This window comes from Mytilus galloprovincialis, chromosome 2, assembly GCF_965363235.1.
Source record: "Mytilus galloprovincialis chromosome 2, xbMytGall1.hap1.1, whole genome shotgun sequence".
Lineage (NCBI taxonomy): Eukaryota > Metazoa > Mollusca > Bivalvia > Mytilida > Mytilidae > Mytilus > Mytilus galloprovincialis.
The window spans coordinates 93,998,427-94,024,289 of NC_134839.1; the positions used below are offsets into that span (position 1 = coordinate 93,998,427).

A 25,863-nucleotide genomic window follows, 5' to 3' on the forward strand; every position below is an offset into this window, starting at 1 on the left:
AATATTTTCTGTTTTAGGGAACTTCTGAATATAAGCCATGAAAACCAGCAGATGTCATTTAAATTAAATGGATATATTACTAATGCTAATTATTCAATGAAGAAATGCACATTTTTATTATTCATTAATCGTAAGTACTTTCTACACCTTTATAAAGGTGGATGACATATTATTATGAATGCCAACACTTCTAAATATTATGTATTATAGCTAAGGTTATTTAAGTGTGGGTAATAGTTTAGAAGGCTTAGTTATCTCTTGAACAGCCCTATATAGCTAAGGTTATTTAAGTGTGGGTAATAGTTTAGAAGGCTTAGTTATCTCTTGAACAGCCCTATATAGCTAAATTTATTTAAGTGTGGGTAATAGTTTAGTAGACTTAGTTATCTCTGCTCTTGAACAGCCCTATATATCTAAGGTTATTTAAGTGTGGGTAATAGTTAAGAAGGCTTAGTTATCTCTGTTCTTGAAAAGCCCTATATAGCTAAGGTTATTTAAGTGTGGGTAATAGTTTAGAAGGCTTAGTTATCTCTTGAACAGCCCTATATAGCTAAGGTTATTTAAGTGTGGGTAATAGTTAAGAAGGCTTAGTTATCTCTGTTCTTGAAAAGCCCTATATAGCTAAGGTTATTTAAGTGTGGGTAATAGTTTAGTAGGCTTAGTTATCTCTGCTCTTGAACAGCCCTATATAGCTAAGGTTATTTAAGTGCGGGTATTAGTTTAGTAGACTTAGTTATCTCTGCTCTTGAACAGTCCTATATAGCTAAGGTTATTTAAGTGTGGGTAATAGTTTAGAAGGCTTAGTTATCTCTTGAACAGCCCTATATAGCTAAGGTTATTTAAGTGTGGGTATTAGTTTAGAAGGCTTAGTTATCTCTTGAACAGCCCTATATAGCTAAGGTTATTTAAGTGTGGGTAATAGTTTAGTAGACTTAGTTATCTCTGCTCTTGAACAGCCCTATATATCTAAGGTTATTTAAGTGTGGGTAATAGTTTAGAAGGCTTAGTTATCTCTGTTCTTGAAAAGCCCTATATAGCTAAGGTTATTTAAGTGTGGGTAATAGTTTAGTAGGCTTAGTTATCTCTGCTCTTGAACAGCCCTATATAGCTAAGGTTATTTAAGTGTGGGTATTAGTTTAGTAGACTTAGTTATCTCTGTTCTTGAACAGCCCTATATAGCTCAGGTTTTAAGTGTTAGTAATAGTTTAGTAGGCTTAGTTATCTCTGTTCTTGAACAGCCCTATATAGCTCATGTTTTAAGTGTGGGTAATAGTTTAGTAGGCTTAGTTATCTCTTGAACAGTCCTATATAGCTAAGGTTATTTAAGTGTGGGTAAAAGTTTAGTAGGCTTAGTTATCTCTGCTCTTGAACAGCCCTATATAGCTCAGGTTATTTAAGTGTGGGTAATAGTTTAGTAGGCTTAGTTATCTCTGTTCTTGAACAGCCCTATATAGCTCAGGTTATTTAAGTGTGGGTAATAGTTTAGTAGGCTTAGTTATCTCTTAAACAGTCCTATATAGCTCAGGTTATTTAAGTGTGGGTAATAGTTTAGTAGGCTTAGTTATCTCTGCTCTTGAACAGCCCTATATAGCTCAGGTTATTTAAGTGTGGGTAATAGTTTAGTAGGCTTAGTTATCTCTGCTCTTGAACAGTCCTATATAGCTAAGGTTATTTAAGTGTGGGTAATAGTTTAGTAGGCTTAGTAATCTCTTGAACAGCCCTATATAGCTAAGGTTATTTAAGTGTGGGTAATAGTTTAGTAGGCTTAGTTATCTCTTGAACATCCCTATATAGCTAAGGTTATTTAAGTGTGGGTAAAAGTTTAGTAGGCTTAGTTATCTCTTGAACAGCCCTATATAGCTAAGGTTATTTAAGTGTGGGTAATAGTTTAGTAGGCTTAGTTATCTCTGCTCTTGAACAGACCTATATAGCTAAGGTTATTTAAGTGTGGGTAACAGTTTAGTAGGCTTAGTTATCTCTGTTCTTGAACAGCCCTATATAGCTAAGGTAATTTAAGTGTGTGTAATAGTTTAGTAGGCTCAGTTATCTCTTGAACAGCCCTATATAGCTAAGGTTATTTAAGTGTGGGTAATAGTTTAGTAGGCTTAGTTATCTCTGCTCTTGAACAGACCTATATAGCTAAGGTTATTTAAGTGTGGGTAACAGTTTAGTAGGCTTAGTTATCTCTGTTCTTGAACAGCCCTATATAGCTAAGGTTATTTAAGTGTGGGTAATAGTTTAGTAGGCTTAGTTATCTCTGCTCTTTAACAGCCCTATATAGCTAAGGTTATTTAAGTGTGGACCACATGTTCTGGTCTGGTGATACATGTATTTTATTAAAGAATCTATTTATGTAAATTCCAATAATTTTGACTTTGTTTTATTTTGATTTTGTGAATCAATTCAGTGAAGATATTATAAAATTTGAGTCTATATATGGTCCGAGTACACAGTTATCGTCCCTTGATTTTCGTTGTTCATGAATATAGTCCCTAGTGTGGACAGTGTGTTACTTGTCATTTTTTTTTTTATACCCCTTCCAAATTTATTTATTGATGTTTTATGCCTCAAGTAGCAAGCAAGAAGGGGGATAAAACTACACTGTAAAAAAATTTGATTCATGAATTATAATGTAAAGTAGTGATTTGGTCCAGTTGAAAAAGGTCAAAAATTAGCTTTTCGGAAGCTGTCAAAAGATTTCAAGACCCCCTTCACATAAAATTGTCCATATTTTGAGTTAGAGCTGATGAAGTTTTCTATAATTTTGATATAATTTGTCCCAAAAGTAGTACAACACACTATAAAAATATTATGGAGAAAGCGCAGGTGGGATTTTTTTTATTTTCATTTATTGTCTAAAAGAAATGCACTACGAAATAACTGTGTACTCGGACCATATGTAGTGCACTACACAGTGTAAAATAATAATGGAACAACAAATTATGATAAATTACTGTATCTTGATAAAGTTATAAAAATATACTAAGTACAAAAGGCCATCATGAATGTTTTTCTTGTTTGACGTCATAATTGGTCTAATTATAGGTGTTCAGTGATGTTTAATATTATTTCCACATCTCACACTGTGTTGTTGACATGAGAATGACAGCTTTATGTCCTAAACAATAAACGTAATTTTTGTCCATTTGACATCACAGAGTTTATTTTGGTATACAAGTTATAAAATGTAGGTGGGAGTCTCTTTTTTTTAATTTGAACTGGGGAAAAAAATGGTGACTAATTTGTTTTCTAGTAAATTTTCTTTTTCCTCAACAAAATTAAAGACATTTATGTGTTTAATTGATATTTTGTACCACTAAACATTTTTGAGGTCACACTAATGACATATTTGTAATTCTTGACCCAACACTCCAGGATTTCTTCTGACATTTTATTGTAATAAGGAAGAAATGGGATGCAAAAGCAATTACTTAACTTACTTCAGTAAACACCTCAGGGAACCAGCATACAATAGCGCTTTCTTACTTTATATTATTAGAGATTATTTCCCTTATTGAGAAAAAAGTAAAATAAAAAAAATACTGAACTCTAAGGAAAATTCAAAACGGAAAGTCCCTAATCAAATGGCAAAATCAAAAGCTCAAACACATGAAACGAATGGACAACAACTGTCATATTCCTGACTTGGTACAGTCATTTTCAAATGTAGAAAATGGTCAATTGAACCTGGTTTTATAGCGCTAAACCTCTCACTTTTATGACAGTCGCATAAAATTCCGTTTTTTTTTACAACGATACGTGAACAAAACAGATGTAAAATAGTCAAAATTTGGTTATAGGAGTCATCACTGTGTTACAATCTGAAGACAAACAAACATATACAAAAAACACAAAAAACATCTATCAAATTAATAAACACATTCCTTGGTTTGCATGTTGGGTGTCAGAAAATGCAAACGTCACGAAAAAAAATAATTTGTCATTCAATGTCTATTCAAAACAATTATAATTTCACATGGGGAATGGTGGTATGCAGGGTTATAAAATCAAAAGTTATGTTAGAAAATATTTTTCAGAAACAGACAGAGATTAAAAATTATCCTGCAGTTCTTAAGAATTTTAAGAATCCATATATGGTTAATACTACTACGCGTTTGAATAATTTTGTCGTTTGTCGTTCAAAGTATTATAAAATTTATAATAGAAAATAACATTATGACATATAATAGAACAATAACATAATGACATATAATAGAACAATAACATAATGACTGGATATTTAAAAGTACAGCGTCACGTTATAAGAAACAAGGAAACACAAAAAATCATGAGGTCAAAATTAAGACCATGTTCACACTAGCATTATTTTTAATCGATCTAATTTGAATCGAATAAAACCAGTAAGCGTTCACATTATCTTTAATCATAACGATCTCTATTGATCTAATCTGAACCACTGTGTTCTCACTAAAATTAAAGATGCAATCGATCTGACCTAATTACCCATAAAACTGCAAACATTGTGTATAAATAGAAATAATTTATAAAATTTATATGGTGGAACACACACACTTTAAATATGAATGAAGTTATCGTTTCTCTTGAATCAAAAGTTCAAATTTTGATATGGCTGTTCTTGTAGTTTTCATTAATTTTGAAACAAAAAACTGCAGCAAGGAATAACAACACAAAGAAATGCTACAGTTCAGGAAAAGGAGGGAAAAAAATAACAGAAGAAAAGAAAAACACACAAATTCATGGTACAGCGAAGACAATTTTCTTCTGGTTTTTTTTTACTTGGTTTATATATAATGCTTTTACACAAAGATCTGTTATTAAACAGATAGGATATTGGTTAAACAACAAACCAACGATATTTATATATATAGGGATATTATGTCATTACACATGTAGTTTTGTCGTTATACATGCACATTTATTATTTTCTATTCAATTGTACTAGATTAAACTGATCTTTGCGTTCACATTTAAAGTTAGATCGGTTTACTTTAGATCAATTCAAACTAAACTATCTCTTTTATTGTTTCACTTTAGTTTGCTTGAAGATCGATTCAAAGTGTTCACATTAGCCCTAAAACAGATCAAAAGTGAACTGATCTAGTTTAAATCAATCTGAATGTCCTAGTGTGAACGGGGTCTAAGAGGCAGAATAAATTTTAATTCTGTTTTTTTTTTTTTCTTTTTCAGATCGACTTGTTGATTCAGGATCACTAAAGAAAGCAATAGATAATATATACCAAGCCTATCTTCCCAAAAACATGCATCCATTTCTTTATCTCAGGTATTACAGCTAATTTTAATTGATAAATAAAAAACAAGATCTATAATTAAACAAAATCTGAACTTGTTAGAGTTTAAACTTATACTAAAATTGTGTACAACCCATACCTCTATTTTTTGCCTAGTTCAAAATTCATAGTATGTTTTCTTACTGGTAAAAGTCCAAAGTTCTGTCTCTATGAGATGAAATATAGAGATCATATCTGGAAACCAGTATGTCAACAAATCAAATTATCTATGAATATTGTATATCTCCCAAAAAGAGGCGTGTTTTGAGAAGTAGCTGTATTTACATTTGTGCAACCTTGAAGCATTTCTGTTTCAGCAGTATTTATAGGTAAGGAAGACGAAGGAAACTGCAGTATCAATGTATAATATGAAAATAAGGAGATGTGATATGATTGTGAATGAGACAAAAAATCACCAGAGACCACACTACCTAGATGTTTGCAACTATAGTTCAAATGTACTGCCATAAGAAGAATACTTGCCTATGTGCGACTACTTTTAATCTGTATTTTATATTAATATTGCATCTAGTTTTGACACATTTAGAATTACAATCCTGTCTGTCAACCAGTTCAAACTTGTGTTATAAATCATCTTTCCTATTGTCAGTTTGACCTTGTCTGCATTTCAGTAGTTTTGATATGTAAATAACATATAAACTCAATGGAAAGTAAAGAGAAATAGGAGATGAAAATCAGGAAAAAACTATAATAAAATATAGTCTTTCTTGTTTCAGCAGTACTGTATGATAATGTCCAAACTGTTCTTTCAGCAATGCTATATTACTGATTTCCACAGATCTGTTCTTTTGGCAGTAATATAAGATAAATGTTCACAGAACTGTTCTTTCAGCAGTGCTTTATGACAAATGTCCACAGAATTGTTCTTTCAGCAGTGCTCTATGACAAATGTCCTCTGAACTGTTCTTTCAGCAGTACTATATGATAAATGTCCAAAGAACTGTTCTTTTAGCAGTAATATATGATAAATGTTATCAGAACTATTCTTTCAGCTGTACTATTTGATAAATGTCCACAGAACTGTTGTTCCAGCAATGCTGTAAGTTGAATGTCCACAGAACTGTTCTTTCAGCTGTGCTGTATGTTGAATTTCCATGGAACTGTTCTTTCAGCAGAGCTCTATGACAAATGTCCTCAAAACTGTTCTGTCAGCTGTGCTATATGATAAATTTCATCAGAACTGTTCTTGGGGTCTTGGTGGCAGAGTGGTCTAAGTAGTTACTACTGTAGGCACTAGCCAGTCAACACTGGGGTTGTGAATTTGAACCCTGCTCATGTGGGTGCACTGGACTCCAATCAGATTAATCTTAATTGACTAGAATTGTCAGTTTGTCCAACAAAGGTCATGGTTTTCCCCTTGCACTCTGACTTCCTCCACCAATGAAAACTGGCCGCCACAGAAAAGCCTAAATACGGTGCTTAAAAGTGGAATTAAAACACCAAAAATCAAATCAAACCAGAACTGTTCTTTCAGCTGTTCTACATAATGAATGCCCACAGTAATGTATGATAAATGTTATCAGAACTATTCTTTCATCAGTACTATTTGATAAATGTCTACAGAATTGTTCTTCCAACAATGCTGTATGTTGAATGTCCACAGAACTGTTCTTTCAGCAGAGATTTTTGACAAATGTTCTCAAAACTGTTCTTTCAGCTGTGCTATATGATAAATGTTCACAGAACTGTTCTGTCAGCAGTGCTGTATGATAATTGTTTACAGAACATTTCTTCCAGCAGTACTATATCATAAATGTTCACAGAACTGTTCTTTCAGCAATGCTTTATGACAAATGTAATAATTGTTCTTTCAGCAGTGCTCTGACAAATGTCCTCTGAACTGTTCTTTCAGCTGTGCTATATGATAAATGTTCACAGAACTGTTCTGTCAGCAGTGCTGTATGATAATTGTTTACAGAACATTTCTTCCAGCAGTACTATATCATAAATGTTCACAGAACTGTTCTTTCAGCAATGCTTTATGACAAATGTAATAATTGCTCTTTCAGCAGAGCTCTATGACAAATGTCCTCTGAACTGTTCTTTCAGCTGTGCTATATGATAAATGTCCTCAGAACTGTTCTTTTGGCACTAATAATATATGATAAATGTCAATAGAACTGTTCTTTCAGCAGTACTATATGATAAATGTCCACAGAACTGTTCTTTTAGCAGTAATATATGATAAATGTTATCAGAACTATTCTTTCAGCAGTACTATTTGATAAATGTCCACAGAATTGTTGTTCCAGCAATGCTGTAAGTTGAATGTCCACAGAACTGTTCTTTCAGCTGTGCTGTATGTTGAATGTCCACGGAACTGTTCTTTCAGCAGAGCTCTATGACAAATGTCCTCAAAACTGTTCTGTCAGCTGTGCTATATGATAAATTTCATCAGAACTGTTCTTGGGGTCTTGGTGGCAGAGTGGTCTAAGTAGTTACTACTGTAGGCACTAGCCAGTCAACACTGAGGTTGTTAGTTTGAACCCTGCTCATGCGGGTGCACTGGGCTCCAATCTTAATTGACTAGAATTGTCAGTTTGTCCAACAAAGGTCATGGTTTTCCCTAGGCACTCTGGCTTCCTCCATCAATAAAAACTGGCCGCCACAAAAAAGCCTAAATGCGGTGCTTAAAAGTGGAATTAAAACACCAAAAATCAAATCAAACCAGAACTGTTCTTTCAGCTGTTCTACATAATGAATGTCCACAGAATGTTTTTTTCAGCAGTGCTATATAATGAATGTTTACAAAACTGTTCTTTTAAAAGCTATATGATAAATGTCCTTAGAACTGTAGTACGTTATGATAAACATCCACAGGGCAGACAAGTTGGGCTTATATGAATTCTTGATGTTTCACAAAATGGGTTTATTTCATTTTTTTACTGTAAAGGCTGCAAATAAGATGAAATTGTTTATACAGTGGTGTACACCCAGGCTTCATGAGCTGATATATGATTGTTGTAATATATATAGTCAATAATGACAGATTTATGATACAGGCTCTTATTAAACTCTAGTTATTTCTTGTCTTAGAAGAAAGCTGTGACTGCTAGACTTAAACATTCTTTTTCTGGATTCAGCAGCTGTTATTATAGATTAATAAGGTAAAAAATGGTGAAACATGATATCTGCATGTTAACAGCTAATTGCTATTAAAATAAGTATAAAAACTTAAACAAAATATATTTGATTTAACAGATAGAATGCATTTTGAATTGTTTGTCTTTCAGTCTAGAGATTGCCCCTCAGAATGTTGATGTGAATGTCCATCCAACTAAGCATGAGGTTCATTTTCTGCATGAAGATGCTATCATAGAAAATATACAAGAAGTTATAGAAACAAAATTATTGGGATCAAACCAGTCAAGGACATACTACACACAGGTAAATAAGAAGAAAATTTCCATATATATATATTAGGAAGTACAACAGACACACAACAACACCCAACTTCTTAAAAGAAGGAGACATACAATTAAAACAAACAAAGACGAACATGTGACCCAGTTAGCCTGACTTGGAACAAGTACCAAATGTGGTGGCTTTAACAGAAAGGAAATTATCTACATTACACTTTTATATATGAAGCCATGCACACACTTCCTAATCATATAAATTTAAGATAGATATAAAAGACTTAATATTTGGAATTATTGAGATTACATTTCACCATGCTATAAACATATAAATAATGAAAGCAGCACTATATAAATCTGAAATAGTAACCAATTTGTTAAAATCTTGAAACTTAAATGTTTTTTACTAATAGATAAGTGAATGAGAATTATTGGATCTTGCTAGTTTATACATTAACATTTAATTAAATGCCAAAGACAAAAAACAAAACAAAAATAAAAACCCTCTGAACAATTAAAGGTCTTTCCACTCCAAAAGCATATATTTGATGGAGAGATATAAGCTTTTGTTTTAAAATGTCAATTCTGGTGTCAGATTAAAGCCTATTCACATGGATTCCAAAAATGAAAGGTTTATATAGACTTTTTCTAAAAATAAAGTAGATGATTAGGAACTTCCAGTTTACAAAATTTCACTTTCTGTTTCATTTTGCCTTCACACTGATTCCCCCAAAAAAATAAAGTTCTAGTAACTTTGACATGCAAAAATGGCTACTTCTAGTTCACAAAAGGTCACTTATGGTTGACCTTCTTTAAGAACATATATCTGCAAACCAATGTAAAAGACCCAATGACTCTATCGTGTGGTCCAAGGAAACAGTTGTCGTCCTTTGATTTTCGTTGTCTACGAATATAGTCGCTAGTGTGAACAGTGTATAACGTTTTTTAGCTTAACATGGCCCAAAGGGCCCCATGTGAGCTTATCGCACTGCGGGAAATTATCATGTGATTTGTTTAACGCCGTCACATGGTGACCCCCTATGGGACCGTAGGGGGTTAATAAATTTCATAGGGGTTCATGTCGCGTTAATAGTGATGTCATCTATTAATGTTGTTGTGTTTCATTGTTTATTTTTCAATAAAACGCAGCAGAAAAGGTCCAGCGTGCGATAAATTCTTTATATGGTTAACTTCTGACCCCCTACGTCTATAGAGGGTGAATAAAATCGATAGGGGATTCGGCCTCCGGCCTCACCCCCTATGGATTTTACTAACCCTCTATGGATCTGTAGGGGGTCAGTAGTGAACCATATAACTTATATAATACCATCCCTTGTTGTCTGTCGTTGTCTGTCATTGTCTGTCGTCTTAAACTATTTAAAAATCTTCTCCTCTGAAACTGTTGGGCCAAATACCTTCAAACTTTAACTAAATGTTCCTTGGGGTATCTAATTTATAAATTTTATCCGAAGTTTTGATCCATCAACACACATGGCCACCATGGCTAAAAATATGAAATAGGGGTCAAATGCAATTTTGGCTTATATCTCAAAAACTAAAGCTTTAAGAGCAAATCTGACTAGGGGTAAAATTGTTCAATTGGTCAAGATCTATTGGCCATGAATTTTTCAGACGAATCAAATAACCCATTGTTAGGTTGCTGCCACCAAATTGGTATTTTTAACAAAATTTTACAGTTTTTTATACGACCGCAAAAATTTTTATTTTTTGGTCGTATATTGCTATCACGTTTGCGTCGTCGTCGTCGTCCGAATACTTTTAGTTTTCGCACTCTAACTTTAATAAAAGTGAATAGAAATCAATGAAATTTTAACACAAGGTTTATGACCACAAAAGGAAGGTTGGGATTGATTTTGGGAGTTTTGGTCCCAACATTTTAGGAATTAGGGGCCAAAAAGGGCCCAAATAAGCATTTTCTTGGTTTTCGCACTATAACTTTAGTTTAAGTGAATAGAAATCTATGAAATTTTGACACAAGGTTTATGACCACAAAAGGACGGTTGGGATTGATTTTGGGAGTTTTGGTTCCAACAGTTTAGGAATTAAGGGCCAAAAAAGGGCCCAAATAAGCATTATTCTTGGTTTTCGCACAATAACTTTAGTATAAGTAAATAGAAATCAATGAAATTTAAACACAAGGTTTATGACCACAAAAGGAAGGTTGGGATTGATTTTTGGAGTTGAGCCTTGAGGTAACAACAGTTTATGAATTAGGGGCCAAAAAGGGGCCCAAATAAGCATTATTTTTGGTTTTTGCACCATAACTTTAGTATAAGTAAATAGAAATCTATGAAATTTAAACACAAGGTTTATGACCATAAAAGGAAGGTTGGGTTTGATTTTGGGAGTTTTGGTCCCAACAGTTTAGGAATAAGGGCCCAAAGGGTCCAAAATTGAACTTTGTGTGATTTCATCAAAAATTGAATAATTGGGGTTCTTTGATATGCCGAATCTAACTATGTATGTAGATTCTTAATTTTTGGTCCCGTTTTCAAATTGGTCTACATTTAGGTCCAAAGGGTGCAAAATTAAACTTAGTTTGATTTTAACAAAAATTGAATCCTTGGGGTTCTTTGATATGCTGAATTTAAAAATGTACTTAGATTTTTAATTATTGGCCTAGTTTTCAAGTTGGTCCAAATGGGGGTCTAAAATTAAACTTTGTTTGATTTCATCAAAAATTGAATAAATGGGTTCTTTGATATGCCAAATCTAACTGTGTATGTAGATTCTTAATTTTTGGTCCAGTTTTCAAATTGGTCTACATTAAGGTCCAAAGGGTCCAAAATTAAACTAAGTTTGATTTTAACAAAAATTAAATTCTTGGGCTTATTTGATATGCTTTATCTAAACATGTACTTTGATTTTTGATTATGGGCCCAGTTTTCAAGTTGGTCCAAATCAGGATTCCATATCAAGTATTGTGCAATAGCAAGAAATTTTCAATTGCACAGTATTGCACAATAGCAAGAAATATCTAATTGCACAATATTGTGCAATAGCAATTAATTTTCAATTGGAGTTATCTTTCTTTGTATAGAATAGTAGTTGATTATATATTTTGGAAATTTGCCAGACATGACTATGATGTCATTTTCTATTTTTATTTGCCAATAACTTTATGTAAATAACTTCATTGGAAATTTGCCAATATAAAATGTTGCTGATGAAGCTTTTTAGCTCACCTGTCCCGAAGGGACAAGTGAGCTTATGCCATCACTTGGCGTCCGTCGTCGTCCGTGGTCTGTCGTCTGTCGTCGTCTGTCGTCGTAAACTATTTCAAGAATCTTCTCTTCTGAAACTACTGGGCCAAATACTTTCAAACTTTAACTGAATGTTCCTTAGGGTATCTAATTTATAAATTGTATCCGAAGTTTTGATCTATCAACAAACATGGTCACCATTGCTAAAAATAGAACATAGGGGTCAAATGCAGTTTTTGGCTTATAACTCAAAAACCAAAGCATTTAGAGCAAATCTGACATGGGGTAAAATTGTTTATCAGGTCAAGATCTATCTTCCCTGAAATTTTCAGATGAATCAGACAACCTGTTGTTGGGTTACTGCCCCTGAATTGGTAATTTTAAAGAAAGTTTGCTGTTTTTGGTTATTATCTTGAATATTATTATAGATAGAGATAAACTGTAAACAGCAATAATGTTTAGCAAAGTAAGATTTACAAATAAGTCAACATGACGGAAATGGTCAGTTGACCCCTTTAGGAGTTATTGCCCTTTATAGTCAATTTTTAACCATTTTTGTAAATCTTAGTAATCTTTTACAAAAATCTTCTCCTCTGAAACTACTGGGCCAAATACTTCCAAACTTTAACTGAATGTTCCTTAGGGTATCTAGTTTGTAAATTGTATCTGAAGTTATGATCTATCAACAAACATGGTCGCCATTGCTAAAAATAGAACATAGGGGTCAAATGCAGTTTTTGGCTTATAACTCAAAAACCAAAGCATTTAGAGCAAATCTGACGTTGGGTAATATTGTTTATCAGGTCAAGATCTATCTGCCCTGAAATTTTCAGATGAATCAGACAACCTGTTGTTGGGTTGCTGCCCCTGAATTGATAATTTTAAGGAAATTTTGCTGTTTTTGTTTATTATCTTGAATATAATTATAGATAGAAATAAACTGTAAACAGCAATAATGTTCAGCAAAGTAAGATCTTCAATTAAGTCAATTTGACCAAAATTGTCAATTGACCCCTTAAGGAGTTATTGTCTTTTAAAGACAATTTTACACACTTTGTTCATCAAGTTTGCTAACATTTAAAAATCTTCTCCTTTGAAATACAAGTTAGCGATTCAGGCTCTTGAGAGCCTCATGTTTATTATTATACCCCCGCTTTAAAAAAGGGGGGGTATACTGTTTTACCTCTGTCTGTCAGTCCGTCCGTCCATCAGTCCGTCCATCAGTCCGTCAGTCAGTCCGTCCCATGAAACTTTCGTCACATTTTTCTCAGGAACTACACATCCACCCTTTCTGTAATTTGGTATCAACATTTATATATGTCAGCCACACCGTGTGATGCGTTTTCAGATTCATCACTTGACAACTTCCTGTTTACCGAACACTTGTCTGATTTTACACATGATAGCCAAGTTGAAAATTTTCGTCACATTTTTCTCAGGAACTACAATACAAGGATTTCTGAAATTTGGTTTCAGGATTTATATAAGTCAGCTATACCGTGTGATGCGTTTTCAGATTCATCACTCGACAACTTCCTGTTTACCAAACACTTGTATGATTTTACACATGATAGCCAAGTTGAAAATTTTCGTCACATTTTTCTCAGGAACTACAATACAAGGATTTCTGAAATTTGGTTTCAGGATTTATATAAGTCAGCTATACCGTGTGATGTGTTTTCAGATTCATCACTCGACTACTTCCTGTTTACCGAACACTTGTATGATTTTACACATGATAACCAAGTTAAAAATTTTCGTCACATTTTTCTCAGGAACTACAATACAAGGATTTCTGAAATTTGGTTTCAGGATTTTTATAAGTCAGCTATACCGTGTGATGCGTTTTCAGATTCATCACTCGACAACTTCCTGTTTACCGAACACTTGCATATTTTTACACTATTAATATTATCCACTTGCGGCGGGGGTATCATCAGTGAGCAGTAGCTCCCAGTTTCACTTGTTTCATACACTTTCCCAATTTATTTCTTGATATTTAATGCATTAAATATTAAGTAGGGGAATGAAATTACATGTTAAAAAAATTTGGATGATGAATCTTTATGCTAAGTAGTGATTTGGTCCAGTTAAAAAAGGTCACATTTTATTATGTCTGAAGCTGTCAAACTGAATTTCACACCCCCTTAACACAGAATTGTCAATATTTTGAGTTAGAGCTGGTAGAAGTTTCTATAATTTTGATATTTGTCCCACTAGTAGTACACTACACTGCAAAAAACATTTTGAGAAAGAGCAGGTGGGATTTTTAGGCAGTTAATCTGCCTTATGCGAGCATCCTGGATTTGAAGAAGAAGAAGCTTTATTTCCATAAAATGGGCTAACAAGGAGCATAATATAATATCATTATAATATTATTATTTTACAAATATAATAACAATACAGTATACATAGTTACAAACACAAATAAGAAACAACAGTTTTCATGTATTATTATATATATAAAATTTGCAAAAGCAAATTTACAGATCTAACATTGTTGGTTTGATGTTTAGACGAGTTGTATAAACATAATGTTCACAGCCATGTATCACCATCATTGCTGGTGATCCGATGGATTAATCTGTTGTAGAGTTGTCACTGACTCAGACGTACTTATTAATATAATTATTTTCTGTGACTGTATCTTGCATTAATTTGTAGGATCCTTTACTTTAGATAATTGAGCTGATCTGTTACAATAACATCTCCATGCCTTATATATGATGTACTGTAGTATGCCGCTAGATTAAAACTGATGAGGAAAGGTAACACACGGCCACCGAAAGCTTTATTATTGTAAAGCCCAGGTGGTAGTGTGGTCTAGCGGGACGGCTACAGTGCAGGCGATTTGGTGTCATGATATCTCAGTAGCATGGGTTCAAATCCCGGCGAGGGAAGAACATAAAATTTGCGAAAGCAAATTTACAGATCTAACATTGTTGGGTTGATGTTTAGACGAGTTGTATATATATATATTAAATGACTGAATAAATAGTCAACGATAAATCTTACGGGGCGATGGAATATATAATATGATTCAGTACACTACAAAATATAATATATAACAAGTCTAAAAGGGTACAACATCAACAAAAACACAATAAAACGAACAATATGTTAGATATTTCGGGTAACAGATATCCTTTATCGGTAATAGCACGATGACAAATATGTAATTTGGGGTGTTTAATTACGCAGTCTCTGTTGCAATTTTTCTACCGTTTTCATATTTTGAATATTATACCAGCTTAGATCGGTCAGGACTGTTTATTGGGACTGTATTTCCTCGCAGTTGTTTAACATCTCAACTGTCACCAACTTTGGGAATTTAAGAGTTGTGCCAGTTCACATCGTAAATAACTATTTTTATTTCGGCATATCTTTGTAGTCTTTTCGCCGTGTTTGGAAATTTTAAAATTGTTCCAGCATTCGCTTAAATTGTATAAATTTCAAGATTTTGATAGAGTCTTAATTTGAATTGACATGATTCATTTGTCATCGTGCTATTACCAAGGAAGGATATCTGTTATCCGAAATATCTAACATATTGTTCGTTTTATTGTGTTTTTGGTGATGTTGTACCCTTTTAGACTTGCTATATATATATAGGAGTATACATAAAACCTTCGTCTCAGGCACACCTCTAGAAAGTAACAAAAAGAATACTGTGAGTAGGCTGAATATATCTAGCTGAACTGCAGGAGGCACCAAGGGATGGTGCTATATGGCATGGTGGGTGCATATTAAAATGTGTTTTGGGACACTAATGATATATATATATATATATATCTACCAAAATTCAAATGAAGTAAATGTAAGCAATTATAGTAGTTGGGCAACCATACAGGCTAAAAAAATGTTGTATCATTGCTAGGCCATTATATATATCAGCATTTATTGTTAAACAATTACAAGAAAATTACACCACTTCAGATAGTTTCAGCTATGATTTGATGATTGTGCATAGGTGCACCAGATGATGCAACTAAAACTGCTTATGTGGCATATTCATACTCTAGAATATAGTTGAATTAAACCATACACCACTGCTGGACCCCATTATTATGTCACCCGATCGACAATGTCGGGTGACATATTGCTTTTCCTCTGTTTCTTTTTCCGTATTATTATTATTATTATTATTTTTCTTCCACCTAATTTTGTCCGCCCGCTTTCTCAGAGCTAAAGGAACCAATCTGAATGAATTAAAAAAAATAATTGGAAAGTGACAGGATTGGATAGTGAAAACTTTAGGGTACAAACATTATTCAATACTTGAAAAATACATGTAGCCGAAATAAATGTTTTCACCAATTTTTCCACAATATTCGTCTTAACTTCTCCCAAGTTTGCTTCTACTTTTTTAGCTCACCTGGCCCAAAGGGCGAAGTGAGCTTTTCCCATCACTTGGCGTCCGTTCTCCGTCGTCGTTAACTTTTACAAAAATCTTCTCTGAAACTACTGGGCCAAATTTAACCAAGCTTGGCCACAATCATCATTGGAGTATCTAGTTTAAAAAAATGTGTTGCGTGACCCAGCCAACCAACCAAGATGGCTGCCATGGCTAAAAATAGAACATAGGGGTAAAATGCAGTTTTTGGCTTATAACTCAAAAACCAAAGCATTTAGAGCAAATCTGACAGGTGTAAAATTGTTTATCAGGTCAAGATCTCTCTGCCCTGAAATTTTCAGATGAATCGGACAACATGTTGTTGGGTTGCTGCCCCTGAATTGGTAATTTTAAGGAAATTTTGATGTTTTTGGTTATTATCTTGAACATTATTACAGATAGAGATTAACTGTAAACAGCAATAATGTTCAAAAAAGTAAGATTTACAAATAAGTCATCATGACGGAAATGGTCAGTTGACCCCTTTAGGAGTTATTGCCCTTTATAGTCAATTTTTAACCATTTTTCGTAAATCTTAGTAATCTATTACAAAAATCTTCTCCTCTGAAACTACTGGGCTTAATTAATCCAAACTTGGCCACAATCATCTTTGGGGTATCTAGTTTAAAAAATGTGTGGCGTGACATGGCCAACCAACCAAGATGGCTGCCATGGCTAAAAATAGAACATAGGGGTGAAATGTAGATTTTGACTTATATCTCTGAAACCAAAGCATTTAGAGCAAATCTGACAGGGAGTAAAATCGTTCATCAACTGAAAATCTATCTGCCCTGAAACTTTCAAATGAATCGAACAACGGGTTGTTGGGTTGCTGCCCCGAAATAAGTAATTTGAAGGAAATTTTGCAGATTTTGGTTATTATCTTGAATATAATTATTGAAAGAGATAAAATGTAATCAGCAATAATGTTCAGCAAAGTAAGATCTACAAATAAGTTAATATGACCAAAATGGTCAGGTGACCCCTTAAGGAGTTATTGCCCTTTATAGTCAATTTTGACCAATTTTTCGTAAATTTTTGTTATCTTTTACAAAAATATTCTCCTCTGAAACTACTGGGCCAAATTAAACCAAACTTGGCCACAATCATCATTGGGGTATATTGTTAAAAAAATGTGTGGCGTGACCCCGCCAACCAACCAAGATGGCTGCCATGGCTAAAAATAGAACATAGGGGTAAAATGCAGTTTTTGGCTTATAACTCAAAAACCAAAGCATTTAGATCAAATCTGACAGGTCAAGATCTATCTGCCCTGAAATTTTCAGACAAATCGGACAACCTGTTGTTGGGTTGCTGCCTCCGAATTAGTAATTTTAAGGAAATTTTGCAGATTATCTTGAATATTATTATAGATAGAGATAAACTGTAAACAGCAATAATGTTCAGCAAAATAAGATCTACAAATAAGTCAACAAGACCAAAATTGTCAATTGACCCCTTAAGGAGTTATTGCTCTTTATAGTCAATTGTTAACAATTTTCATAAATTTTTGTTAATTTTTGTAAATTTTAAGGAAATATTTTCCACTGTAATTACTGGGCCAAGTTCATTATAGATAGAGATAATTGTAGCAACAAGAATATTCAGTAAAGAAAGATCTACAAACACATCACCATCACCAAAACTCAATTTTGTCATGAATTTATCTGTGTTTATTGTTAATATGCACATAGACCAAGGTGAGCGACACAGGCTCTTGAGAGCCTCTAGTTTACTTAACTGCTTTGGTGCTTTGATTTTAATTTAAATTTATTGTCTAAAAGAAATGCACTACGAAATAACTGTGTACTTGGGCCTTGTACCAATAATAAGTAACAGTAGAGGTAAAAATATATAACCCCAATTTCAAGTTCTTAGAGCAAGCACCTAAAATCAAAAGACCATAGGGGTCTCTCTTACTGAATATGGTGAATGATTTATAACATCATACAGCTAGTTTTAGATAAAAAAAAAAGGGGGGGGGGAAACTCCCACCAAATTTCAACGTACCCTTTCAACAAAAAAGTATTTGTAATAACATGTCTTAACAATATTAAGTAAAACTATTTTGTCAATATGTCATACAGTTTCTTATTATCCCGAATAAAAAAATTGATGAACATGACCGTGACCTCATTTTTAGCTCAGCTGGCCCAAAGGGCCAAGTGAGCTTTTCTCATCACTTGGCGTCTGTCGTCTGTCGTCCGGCGTCCGTAAACTTTTCCAAAATCTTCTCCTCTAAAACTACCGGGACAAATTTAACCAAACATGGCCACAATCATCATTGGGGTATCTAGTTTAAAAAAATGTGTTTGATGAGCCTTCCAACCAACCAAGATGGCCGCCATGGCTAAAAATAGATCATAGGGGTAAAATGTAGATTTTGGCTTATATCTCTGAAACCAAAGCATTTAGAGCAAATCTGACAGGGGTAAAATTGTTCAACAAAGTAAGATTGTCAAATATGTCAACATGACCAAAACAGTCAGTTGACCCCTTAAAGATTATTGCCCTTTATAGTTATTTTTTTTACAAATTTTTCGTAAATTTTTGTAATCTTTTACAAAAATCTTCTCCTCTAAAACAACTGGGCCAAAATTAACCCAACTTAGCCACATTAATTTTTAGGGTATCTAGTTTTAAAAATGTGTGCGGTGACCCAGCCAACCAACCAAGATGGCCACCATGGCTAAAAATAGACCATAAGGGTAATGTAGATTTTGGCTCATTACTCTTAAACCAAACATTTTAAGCAAATCTGACAAAAGTAAAATTGTTTAACAAGTCAAGATGTATCTGCTGTGAATTTTTCAGATGAATTGAACAACCGGTTGTTGGGTTGCTGCCCCCAATTGGTAATTTTTAAAGAAATTTTGCCGTTTTTGGTTATTATCTTGAATACTATATTAGATAGGGATAAACTGTAAACAGCAAAAACGTTCAGTACAGTACTATCTACAAATAAGTCAACATGACCAAAATGATCAGTGGACCCCTCAAGGAGTTATTGCCCTTTATAGTCTATTTTTAACAATTTTTATAAATTTGGTAAGTTTTTGTAAATTTTTAGAAAATATTTTCCTCTGTAACTAAAGGGCCAAGTTTATTATAGATAGAGGAAATTGCAAGTAGCAAGAATGTTCAGTAAAGTAAGATCTACAAACACATCACCATCACCAAAACACAATTTTGTCATGAATCCATCTGTGTTCTTTGTTTAATATGCACATAGACCAAGGTGAGCGACACAGGCTCTTAAGAGCCTTTAGTTCTTTTAGTGGACTAGGGAACTCCATTCAAAAGACCCTATGTCTCTATCATCTATGGTTTACCATTTACATGTTACTTATTTTAGACACAGAAGGGGAAATAACTCACATAAGGAGGCTCTTTAATATCATATTAAAAAATCTAAGCGACATCTTTTGAATTAAAAAAACAGTGCAAGAAAAAAGTTGAGCGTAAAAAAGTAACCTGAAGATTGAGAAGCCTAAAATATTTTAAACACTGTAATTTAGTGGTTAACTTGTGCACAAAAACTTGATATCCCTCGTGACTGTTCTGGTGCAGGTTCATTCAACTTGTTATAATTACATTATATTACTCCCCTTTAACAGAAAGAGCTGTAAATAATACAAGATAGAAAAGAGCATGATGTCATACTATGATAATTAGACTTGGATTTACTATGTAAAGGGCTCGTCCTGACAATTACTGCTGAATAAAATATATTTATTTGGCCATTTTATCGTATGTAATTAAAATATAAGATCTAGAGAGTACATCAAGTTAAATGACATTTACTACCATGTTTAAACCATTATAGTTATTTTTGTGCTAATATCTTCCTTATATAGTTATTTTGATGATGGATTAAGGTGATTGGATTCATAAATATCTTGTTTTTATACACAACCACATTATTTGTGCAGCAGAAACATTGTTTTTATTATAGAGAAATGTTGTGCTTTCTGCAAAACAACTAGTTTTATATCAATAATGTTATTATAGTTGTCATTTTGCCCATTCCTCACATAGTCTAATCAAAGTACTGAAGTACAGATTATCAGATGACCTCAAGTTCTTGTGGATGGTCAAAAGCACTTGTCACAGAAAAAAATCACATCTCTATACCTGAAACTGAGGTTAATGTACAGAGATATTTTTTTCTGAGACAGGTTCATGCATGTCTGATGAATAACTGACAGGAAATTCAACCTCACTGTAATAACTATTATATGGTAGTGGTACAAATCAGTATATACTGGTTGTTGAGCCTGCCACTTTTGTCGCAGAAAGCTCGACATAAGGATAGTGATCCGGCGGTGATGTTAGCTAACTTCTTCAAAGCTTTATATTTTAGAAGGTGGAAGACATGGATGATTCATACTTTGTATATGGATGCCTCATGTTACGAAGTTTCCGTCAGTCACATGTCCAATGTCCTTGACCTCATTTTCATGGTTCAGTGACTACTTGAAAAAAAGTTAAGATTTTTTGTAATCATAAATTCTCTATTATAAGTAATAGGATAACTATATTTGGTATGTGCTTTCCTTGCAAGGTCCTCATGCCCGTCAGACAGTTTTCACTTGACCTTGACCTCATTTCATGTATCAGTGAACAAGGTTAAGTTTTAGTGGTCAAGTCCATATCTCAGATACTATAAGCAATAGGTCTAGTATATTCAGTGTATTTAAGGACTGTAAGGTGTACATGTCCAACTGGCAGGTGTCTTCTGACCTTGACCTCATTTTCATGGTTCAGTGGTTATAGTTATGTTTTTGTGTATATTGGTCTGTTTTTCTTGTACTGTATGCAATAGGTCTACTATATTTGGTGTATGGAATGATTGTAAGGCATACATGTCTAGCTGGCAGGTGTCATCTGACCTTGACCTCATTTTAATGGTTCAGTGGTCAAAGTTAAGTTTTCGTGTTTGGTCAGTTTTTCTTATACTGTATGCAATAGGTCTAAATTTGGTGTATGGAAATATTTTATGATCTATATATCAGTCGCGCAGGTTTAATTTGACCTTGACCTCATTTTCACGGTTCATTGCTCAGTGTTAAGATTTTGTGTTTTGGTCTGTTTTTCTTAAACTATAAGCAAAAGGTCAACAGTATTTATTGTATGGAAGAATTGTTAGCTGTACAAGCCTGTCTGGCATGTTTCATCTGACCATGACCTCATTTTCATGGTTCATTGGTCAATGTTTAGTTCTTTTGGTTAATGTTAAGTTTATGTGACAGCTGTCTTAAAGCGTTATATTTAGGACTTTCAACATAATATCAATGGTTAGTAAAGAAGGCGAGACATTTCAGCGTTTGCACTCTTGTTTGTTGTTATATATTATATTAATATAACAGTTACATGTATTTATAATTTTCATCCATTTGTATATCATTCTATTCTACTATTCTAATGATAGTGCAGTGCAAGTGCATGGCGGACACACTTCTGTAAAAAGTTGACTTTTCTAAAAGATTGGATATGAGTAGGCGTTCATATTTTCCTTCAAAAACAATTACAGAGTTACCGGTCCTTGCCGGGATTGTCTCAAAACTTTCTTGAGATGTTCTACCCCATGCTTTAACACAATTTTACAGTACGTGTACATAGATATTATCAATGATTTTTTACTTATATATACAACTCATCTAAACATCAACCCAACAATATTAGATCTTTAAATTTGCTTTCACAAATTTTTTGTTCTTCCCTCGCAGGGATTCGAACCCATGCTACTGAGATATCGTGACACCAAATCGCCTGCACTGTAATTGGGGCGCTAGACCACACGAGCACCTGGGCTTCATAAAAATGAAGCTTTTTGGGGCCTGGTGTTACCTTTCCGCATCAGTTTTAATCTAGCGTCGTACATGTTATATAAGGCATGAAGATGTTATTTTTACAGATCAGCTAAATTATCTATAGTAAAGGATCCTACAAATTAATGTAAGATACAGTCATAGAAATAATTATATTTATAAGTACGTCTGAACCAGTGACAACTCTACAACAGATTTATCTATCGGATCACATATATATATATATATCTATCAACAAAACATTTTCTTATAATTAATTATGTTCATAACAAAATTATTTTTATCAGTATTCATCGAAGATGTGTATTTATAACAAACGATAAGGACTAGTTAATATCCCCGTATTTATCATGTTTATAGATTGGTTACAAACCCAAAACCAAAGTGATTAGGTACAGACATGGTATATGTCTTGTTATTATAAATATTTAAAAAATCATTTTCAAATATTTTCTATCCGGTATTTCCTTAATTTCCTTAATGTAAGTGCAATGCTTATTGACAAGTTGAAATTATTATGAATATTGGTATCAAGTGATTTTCAGCTTATAAGCCTTCTTGTATAAAGGTCTTTTTGATTTTGTGAGAGGATTTATATGTTATATATGCATATCTTTATATTTTGTAGGCACTACTTCCTGGAGCATCTGTCACTTTACCAGATGACAAGGGAGATAATTCTAGCTTAGGTGGTAAAGGTATGGTTATTTAATTCGTTATTTATAAGAATACTATGAAGTAGTAATTGCCATAAGATTAAATGAGTTGAAAATTTTAAATACTGAACTAATTCAACTATTATATAAAATGTGTCGACAATAAAGACAACAACACTCATGTTTTTACCGCATAGTATCTGTTTATTGGGTCTACATGTTTCGCCTAATCGATAGGCATCATCAGGACAATTGTACAAAGAAATATGACAGTGAAGTATGAATTTAGCGGTTAGCGGTTTTAACCGGAAGTGTAAGTTACATAATAGTAGTTATGGTGACGTTATATAAATAGAAAGTGAAAGTGAAAGTAAATTGAAATAGAAAATATATAAATAGAAATGTTAGTGTTTTCTTGAAAGGTAACAGCATCTCATGTGGTTGACATCTATCCCGTTCTGTGTAGTTAATCTCTTGTAGTTAACCAATTGGTTATTTGTTACTAAGATGAAGTAAAAACTAGCACAGCCAATTGTTTATTTGTTACTTAGATGAAGTAAAATCTAGCACAACCAATTGTTTATTTGTTACTAAGATGAAGTAAAAACTAGCACAACCAATTGTTTATTTGTTACTTAGATGAAGTAAAAACTAGCACAACCAATTGTTTATTTGTTACTAAGATGAAGTAAAAACTAGCACAACCAATTGTTTATTTGTTACTAAGATGAAGTAAAAACTAGCACAACCAATTGTTTATTTGTTACTAAGATGAAGTAAAAGCTAGCACAACCAATTGTTTATTTGTTACTAAGATGAAGTAAAAACTAGCACAACCAATTGTTTATTTGTTACTAAGATGAAGTAAAAACTAGCACAACCAATTGTTTATTTGTTACTAAGATGAAGTAAAAACTAGCACAACCAATTGTTTATTTGTTACTAAGATGAAGTAAAAGTCCATAGCAGTCTACAGAACATGGTTCCTATACAATTTGTTTGTGCATTCACTGTCCCAAAAACCAAGTTGTTTTTGTGTTGCTCTTTGGTTGGTTTGACACATTCTCTGTTTCAATTCTCTATTCTATTTATTAATTCCTAATCCTTTCCTTTAGATACTATAGCTTATTACTGCTTCATATGTCTACATTTAATAGATGTGGGAATCTGTGTCTCATGCAAATTAAAATGTTTCTTTTAATTTTCAGACATCACATACTCATCAATTGGAATATTTGAGGTATGAACATCTGTGTCTCATGGTCACATTGTATTTTTATTTTCAGACAAACCATATGCTCATCAAATGGTTAGAACTGACAGTAGAGATCAGAAGTTAGATGCCTTTGTAAAACCTAAACAAGTAGAAAGTCTAACCAATTCAACCAGTACTAGTATGGAAGTAAATGAAACAAGGTAAAGTTTGAGAAAACCATTCACACATCTTTTTTGTTTATTTTCTATTTCATATGGAAATTTGTTTATTTTTGTTTGTTATTATAGTATTAATGAATGGGTGTTTTTATAACGGCCCTGTTATATGTCCAAGGTCTGTTATAATGGTCAAGGAAGTCTGTAATGGCCCGAGGCAACGCCGAGGGCCATTACAGACATCCGAGGCCATTATTACTGACCGAGGACATATAACAGAGCCATTATAAAAACACCCATTTCTTAATACATTTATTAACCAACTGAATAAAAGTGTATGTGTTAATATACCAAATATCCAAGATATTAAGTTGACAGAAGTTATGTGTTGAAAAAACAGGAGGAACAGTGATCCCTATATGGTTCTTTAATGTTGGTTGCTGGTTACTTAATTAAATAAAATACAAAAAAGTATTATACTCTTTACAACTTAATTTTATTAACTTTATTAAAAACCCTAACTGTGCTTTATATAGACAATCCGGGCATTAATACAGGGCCATTACAGAAAAAAACAGGGCCATTACAGAAAAACAGGGCCATTACAGAAAAACAGGGCCATTACAGAAAAAAACAGGGCCATTACAGAAAATATGTTATTTTTAATAACCAGTCATTTTTGGCAATAATGTACTTAGTTGGTTAATAAAAAACATATTATACTGCAACTAGTTGTGTTTATTTCCTAAATATAGTAACACAGCTATATTTTGTGCAATGTCAATTTCATCATGGATTACCTTTTCTACAATCTGAGGTTCATTATGGGATTATTATATGTTTGAAATGAAATTTACAATTTAAATAGCTAAGTTTCAGTATAAAAACAATATGAGGTCAATGTCAAAAAAATATAAACTTTTTGTATTTGGCACAAAACTGGAGAAGGGCTCAGTAAAATCTTGCCCTTCCCCATTTTCTCACCCTCATACAAAAAAGTTTATATTTTCTGACATTGACCTAATTTTGTATATTTACTAGATATTACTGTTGGCAGAATTTTCTTTGTATGTTTTTGAGATCAGCGCACAAACTTTCAGAAGGTCTGTTTTATTGAACACATATGTAGGACTAAAATCTATGGTGGGTTTCAAATCGATGGCAGATTCCTAATCTATGGCTAATGTGACGTTACAAACGTCAATCATACAAATCTATGGCAGATCTTTAAATTGCCTAATTTTATGGGGGAAAGAGTAACACCACAATTGAATAACGCCATATTACATTGTCGCCACCACTAACGATGGCGGAACCCATAGATTTGAACACCATTCCAGATGAAGGTATTTTCCTTGACAACAATTTTCAGATGGTCTAAAGGAAAATATGACCTATTATCCGGAAGAGGAACAAAATATGCTGCATCAGCAGAATCCCGCAATAAATAAGGCCACAGCTATTTTTAGCACCACATATTTTAGAAAAGGAGTTATTGTAAATATTGTACTGTCTACGGCTGGCAAAGTTTATGAAGTGAAAGATTTACCGGATACCAATTTGATTTAAATCGTCATCAAATAAATCATTATAAAATGTTTATTTTTACGGGACTCTCCTTTTCAATCTTGAAGTCTGTATTAAGGTATATGAATTCATCATTTACAAATTTTTTTTGGTTGCCATCATGATTTGGTTGACCATCATGGAATGTTTTCCATTTGTACAAATTTTGCCA

At 33.1% G+C, this 25,863-nt stretch overlaps 1 protein-coding gene across 1 annotated transcript in view; it reads left to right on the forward strand.

The window, feature by feature from the left end:
- LOC143064921 (DNA mismatch repair protein Mlh1-like) overlaps positions 1-25,863 on the forward strand; it is a 144,203-nt gene that overhangs the window by 97,089 nt on the left and 21,251 nt on the right. The window contains exons 9-13 of the mRNA XM_076238134.1: positions 18-130; positions 5,170-5,263; positions 8,525-8,678; positions 22,727-22,796; positions 24,041-24,170. Of these exons, the coding sequence (XP_076094249.1) occupies positions 18-130; positions 5,170-5,263; positions 8,525-8,678; positions 22,727-22,796; positions 24,041-24,170 (561 nt within the window). The remainder of the gene's footprint in view (positions 1-17; positions 131-5,169; positions 5,264-8,524; positions 8,679-22,726; positions 22,797-24,040; positions 24,171-25,863) is intronic.